Source organism: Homalodisca vitripennis, unplaced genomic scaffold (assembly GCF_021130785.1).
Source record: "Homalodisca vitripennis isolate AUS2020 unplaced genomic scaffold, UT_GWSS_2.1 ScUCBcl_757;HRSCAF=3422, whole genome shotgun sequence".
NCBI classification, from domain to species: domain Eukaryota; kingdom Metazoa; phylum Arthropoda; class Insecta; order Hemiptera; family Cicadellidae; genus Homalodisca; species Homalodisca vitripennis.
This window is the reverse complement of record NW_025776876.1, coordinates 29485-35937: the sequence shown is the minus strand read 5'-3', so window position 1 is coordinate 35937 and position 6453 is coordinate 29485. Positions and strand designations below refer to the sequence as shown.

The window sequence follows — 6453 nt, the reverse complement described above, 5'->3', positions numbered from 1 at the left end:
AGTAAAGTAAAATAATCAAAATACTGGAGACGCGACATTGCGGCTTGGGGGAGGGGATGGTGCCTGTTCGGACATGAAAACCTGACCTGATTATTCACTTTGTTTATTCTATTATGATCCCATTCCCACACCCGCAGTACAATTGTTTTAATTTGTTCAAGAGCAACATACAGTGTAATCTCTGCCTTATTAAACTATATGTGGTTTAAATTTTTATTTAAAATAACTATATTTCTTAATGTTTTCTTTAAAATAATTCTTGACAAATAATTGTAGAGTGATTAAGTTATGTGAAATAACACGTTTAATTTGTGTTTACTGTTTTTATTATTTATAAATATCTACATTGTAATTAATTTATATTAAAAATGAGTGGTAACAAGAAGCAAAAAACCAGTTACTTGTGGACATACTATACTGTGGTTGACGCTGACATAAAAACTGCTAAGTGCGATTTATGTGGGCAAGTATTAAATTATAAGTCAACTATAACTAATCTTAGACACCACATTGAAAAGCGCCATCCTACTGTAAATTTACCAAAAAAAGATAAAACTTCAACTAACTTGCCAAGCCCTACGACAGCTTTAATTTCTACTAAAAACTCTACAATAGGCTCTACATCAATTTTACGTAATGAACCCGAACAACCAAGTTCAGAAGCGCTAACCAATTCAAATCCACTAAGTGCATATTTTTCATCTCCTAGTGACGGTAACCAGTCAAGTATTAGATCATTTTTACCCCAATCTAAAAAGCTGAGTGAGACTCAACGTAAAAAACTCGATAAACTTCTCTTACAGTTGTTTATTACTGACTTTCAGCCATTTTCAATTGTCGAAGACAGAGGTTTTGTTAACTTTGTGTCGGCTTTGAATCCCGCATATAAATTGCCAAGTAGAAAAAACAATTTCCAATAGTATGATTCCAGCTGAACATGAGAGATGCTTGAATTTTGTTCGGAATGAGTTAAACTCAGTACAAAGTGTATGTCTAACCACTGATACCTGGACTTCTACAAATGTTGAAAGTTATTTGGGTGTAACTGTCCATTACATTTCAGAAAATTATGAAATAAAGTCGATATTGTTGGAATGTTCTAAAATGTCTGATTCTCACACAAGTGCTAATCTAGCAAAAGAGATCAAAACTATTGTTGACAAATTTCATTTATTTGATAAGATTTTAGTCGTAGTATCAGACAATGCCAGTAACATCAAAGGGGCGGTACAAAAGGACTTGAAATTGAAGCACTTTGGTTGTTTTGCCCATACCTTAAACTTGATTCTTCAGGATGCGTTAAAGCTGGTAAAAATGTTAATTGACAAAATAAAATTGATAGTGACTTTTTTTAAAAGGAGCACAAATGCAACTGAAAAACTGTTGATATCCCAGAAAAATATGGGCCTTGAGCCAAAAAAACTTATTCAAGAGGTTTCAACGAGATGGAACTCTACATTTTATATGGTTTCCAGATTTGTAGAGCTGCAGGACGCGGTAAAAAACTACTATCGCTTTAATAAATAAAAATTTACCTGTTTTGTCAGAGGAAGAGTGGGGATTATGCAAAGAGCTAAGCACAATCTTACGTCCTTTTGAGGAGGTCACTTCACAGATTAGTGGGGAACGCTACGTGACAGGTAGCCAAGTGATACCCCTAACAAGAGGCCTGATGTCCGTGTGTAAAAAAATGCAAAAGGAGCCATTCAAACCAGTTATTCAAAATATTATTAATGAACTGCTGCATGGTCTCGAGAAACGCATGGAAAATGTTGAACACAGCAAAACAATAGCACTTGCTACTCTTTTAGATCCCAGATTCAAACTTGCTGTCTTCAAAGACGAAACTGCAAAGCAATTGATCAAAAAAACATGTACAGAACTTTTAGCTGCAATCTGGACAGAGACACATGGCAAACCTTGCACAGCAGATGATGAAGAAATTGGTAACACTCAAAACAAAGATGGCAACGTAGATTCCGCAAAATTTTCCGTCTGGGAGGACGTTGACAACATAATTGCCAAGGAGAAACCTACAGGTAACCGCTTTAAAATTTTATTCATAAATTTAGAATTTTCAATAAATTAAATTAGGGTTTTTACTTGTAACTACACGTATTTACTTTTTGTTTAACTTTAACGCGTTGTAAGCTTTTTGGAGTTCACTGCTATGAAGGAATTGGTTTCAGGTACGAAGACCTCCGCTGCAATTGTCGAGTTGAACCGGTACTTAGATGACAGCTATCTAGGACGGAAAAAAGATCCTATGGGCTGGTGGAAAGAGAATCAACATGTATACCCTATTATGAGCAAATTGGTGAAATTAAAATTTAACGTCATGGCTACATCCGTCCCATGTGAACGACTTTTTTCTAAAGCAGGAAATTTTTTGACAGAACGCCGATCAAGACTGAGTTCAAAACGAGCAGAGCAGTTGCTGTTTTTGAATGGAAATCTAAATCTTCTACAGTAAATAGAAATCAAAAAATTTAAGTTATATATAAGTTCTGCAAGTTAAATATATGAAATTATGTAATTCATTTTCTTGCAATTAATCTTATATGAAGCCATAGTGTACAGTTTGGTTATATTGCCCATTTTATTTTCTAAATATGCTTAATTGTGTCTTTGAATCTCCATACATTCGTGTATCTTCATTTAATCTAAAGTACAATATTTGACAGTGTAATTGTAATGTACATTTGAACAATATGTTTATGTATGTATATATTTGTAATTTATAAAGTGTTCCTATATGATTTAATTAGAAATAGCAGTGTTAACCATTTTGTTTATATTGTGATAAATAGTTTTTTATGTATACATTTTGCAATTATAAACGTCATTTGTGTTACTATTTGTTGTAGTTAATATAAGTTATCAGTTAAATATGTATGTATACATCACAGCAGTACATTTTTATAGCTAAATATCACTGTCCAACGTTTTTACTTTACACTTACAAAATCTTACTTAAGTTGTAGGCTATAATTATTTCAATATATTTTATAATCAAATATGTATTTCACATTCGTAATAATTATATTTTAGATGTAATGTATCCATTTAATGTATTCTTCATTTACATACTAGTAGTGTAACTAACACGTATTTAACGGTTTTATTTTACTGTCAATTTTCCGTGTAAATACCAATTTGGGCAATTAAAACACGTTATTTTTTAAGATAAATGTATTTTAAAGAACTTTTAGTCTTGTATATAAATTACTTTTATAAAAAAAGCCTAGGGTGTGTTCATTTAATATAATAATATTTACAGAAACGTTTTATTTGGTTTGTATTATTTTGTCTATAGCTTTTATAAAGTAATCCCTAGTGTAAATTATATTTAATACACTAAAATATTTCATTTTTCAGTTTGAATATTTTAATGTTTATCTATAGTGTAAATGTACAATGCGCTGTGAAATGTTTACATTCAAACAATAAAAACCCGATTCTGTATTTTGTACTTAATTGAACCAAAAGATACTTTTAATTATCTCAAAATAAATTATAGTAACTAGACTAAGCAGCTAAATGACGAATTTTGTACACTTAATAATAGTAACAAAGTCCGTTAACTGAATGGTGGTCCATGTTTTAGTAACGGTATTTCAGTAACGTTCTATAGGTAACAGCCACTGGAAAACGTTATTGAACCAACGTTGCGCAATGGATAGACGAGGCGCAACGGTCAGCCGATAACAGTTGCTAAAATAACACGTTGCCGCAACCTGTTATCGGTTGGCAGAATAACGTCGCAACGCGTTGCAGCTAAACAACGACATTTTCCATCTCTAAGGTCTTGTAACTTCAGCAACAGTAATATTTAGTCCAAAACTGTCAATGAGGTTGAATAGTACTTTGGCCTCTGTGGTGTACATATCTGAATCTAATATAAATAGTCAGCTATCTAAAATATATTTGTAAAGATAGGAATGTTGATTATCGATCTGGCCGTTGGCGGTTATATGTATGTGACGTAATATGAGACCATACTGTTTGAATAAATCCTATTGGCTACTGAGGTCACGCCACTTCTCCCCGCCAACGTACCTTACCGTTCCAGCAGCGAGTGTTCTGCCCAGTCCAGTTTTACCCACGGTCCATGAAACCCGCGTCCTCCCGACCAAGATGTAGTACAATAGTTTTCCTGAATTGGTGTAATTTTATTACCCAGTATTATTACCACCGGCCACGAACATCACAAATGGCGACGAGGATTTGTGGAAATTAGTATTAGTGCGAAATTCCGAGTGTACATCGCCGCTGGACATCAACAGTGAACACCACGTGCGCGAACAACACGAGGACAGTTTTGATCGAGTGAACATCACAAAATGGCGAGTGAACATCACGAAGATTAACAGTACGAATTTTCTTTAGTTTCAAACCAATTAGCGTGGAAGGAAGTGTAGTGTGCAACAAAATTATTTTAGCTGCTAGTTGATGTGGCAAGTACAATTAGACGAATTACCGTTTCCTGTAACTAATATAATGGCGCAAATAGGCGTTATCGGGGAATATGACGGGTCAGTTGAAACCTGGGCGTCATACATCGAACGTTTTGAGCTGTTTGTGGACTGTAATAGCATTGACGCGGGTAAAAAGGTCAGTACGCTTTTAACTGTGATAGGAGTAAAAACGTATAGTTTGTTGAGAGACCTGTGCACTCCTAATAAACCGTCGGAAAAGACATTTAATGAACTGGTGCAACTTGTGCAAAAACATTTATTCCCGACTCCTAGCTTCATCGCGGAGCGATATCGTTTTAGTAAGCGAGTACAGTTGGAAGGCGAGTCGGTTGCCGAGTATATTGCAAATTTGAAAAAAATGACAACCCATTGTGACTTTGGCGCGTCGTTAAATGATTACTTGAGAGACAGACTGGTGAGTGGCATCAGAAGTGAAAGTGCCAAACAAAAACTGTTATCGGAAGCCTCGTTAACGTTCGAGCAAGCGACCAAAATAGTGCTTTCAATGGAGCAAGCAGAAAAATCGGCGGCAGCTCTATCAGTCGGAAGACCCGAGCGGATCCATCAGTTGAGCAGCGTGGTGGCCAGGAGGGGGAGATTCGGAAATGGCGCACCGCATTCCCAGACAGCACGGAGCGACAACGCTGGAGCGGCCTGGAAGGGAGCAGGGGGAACAGCCAAGGTCAGCGGCGGCACGTCACCAGGGCCTTCTGGATGGCAGCGGCGATCTCCGCCAGGTGGCAGTGGCAGTGCGCAATGTTTATGTTGTGGCCTCACAGGGCATTTCCGTTCACAGTGCAGGTTATTAGGTGTGAAGTGTCATTTCTGTGGTAAACAAAACCACATAGCAAAAGTGTGTCGTTCTAAGTTAGCTGGTCGGCAAGGTACAAATGTAAATAGAGATAAGACTAATTTTAGAGATAGTAAAAGCACTGGGAATTCCAAAAATTATCGCAAACATAACTACCTAGAAGGTGTTGATGACAGTAATCAGGTGTCAGGGGACACTGAGCAATTTGTGGAGGATGTAGCCAATTTATTTAGAATGAATGAAAAGGTGACTGACAGAGTCAAGGTAGACCCAATTCAGCTTAATTTAATTGTTAATGGTAAAAGCTTAACGTTTGAGGTTGATACAGGGGCTTCTGTGAGTGTTTGCAGTGAGGAATATTACAATTCTCATTTCCAGATGTGTAAATTAGAACCTAGTAAGTTGACACTCAGCTCTTATACCGATCAACCTATCACACCTGTAGGCAAGATCAAAGTTGAAGTTAATTATAACAAAGTAAACAAAGTAATGGACTTGTATGTCATCAAGTCCGGTGCTCATCCACTTATAGGTAGGGAATGGTTAAGTGCTTTAGGGGTTGAAATTTCGTTTAAAAATAATAACAGGTTATTTGAGATAAGTAAAACCGATGCCGATAGTTGTCTTGAACTTAAGAACAAGTTGTTCAAAGAATTTCCTAAGGTATTCAGTGACGAGATAGGTTGTCTTAAAGGCGAGCCTGTAAAGTTAGCAGTAAAAGAAAACACGGTTCCTAAATATTTCAAACCTAGGCCAGTACCTTTTTCCCTGAAAGCCAAGGTTGAAAACGAACTAGCTAGGCTAGTAGATGAGAAAGTGTTAATACCTGTAAGTAGCTCAGATTGGGGTACGCCCATAGTTCCTGTATTAAAGAAATGTGGTTCAGTCAGGATTTGCGGTGATTTTAAAGTAACATTGAACCCTTGTTTAGAAGTAGAAAAATTTCCGTTACCAAGAATAGATGAGTTGTTTGCAAACTTGCAAAAGGGCGAGAAGTTTAGTAAGATCGATTTGTGTCAAGCATATACCCAATTAGAGTTAGATCCAGAGTCTCAGAAATTGTGTACCATAAGTACACACAAAGGTTTATTTTGTTATTCCCGTGTTCCTTTTGGCATAACGTCAGCAAGTGCTATTTTTCAAAAGAAAATAGAGCAGACTCTC

General features: G+C 36.2%; 1 protein-coding gene across 1 annotated transcript; it reads left to right on the top strand.

The window, feature by feature from the left end:
• The first annotated feature begins 1507 nt into the window (after nucleotides 1–1507).
• Nucleotides 1508–2765, top strand: LOC124370970 (zinc finger BED domain-containing protein 4-like). Its single transcript, XM_046829273.1, has 2 exons — nucleotides 1508–2039; nucleotides 2190–2765. Exons 1-2 carry the CDS (start codon nucleotides 1673–1675, stop codon nucleotides 2471–2473), a joined length of 651 nt encoding a protein of 216 aa, XP_046685229.1. The 5' UTR covers nucleotides 1508–1672; the 3' UTR covers nucleotides 2474–2765.
• The last annotated feature ends 3688 nt before the right edge of the window (nucleotides 2766–6453 follow it).

Coding starts and splice junctions, on each gene's coding strand:
- LOC124370970 (XM_046829273.1), top strand. CDS start 1,673: ATGTCCGTGTGTAAAAAAATGCAAAAGGAGCCATTCAAACCAGTTATT. Junction 2,040..2,189: donor TGCCAAGGAGAAACCTACAG/GTAACCGCTTTA, acceptor AATTGGTTTCAG/GTACGAAGACCTCCGCTGCA.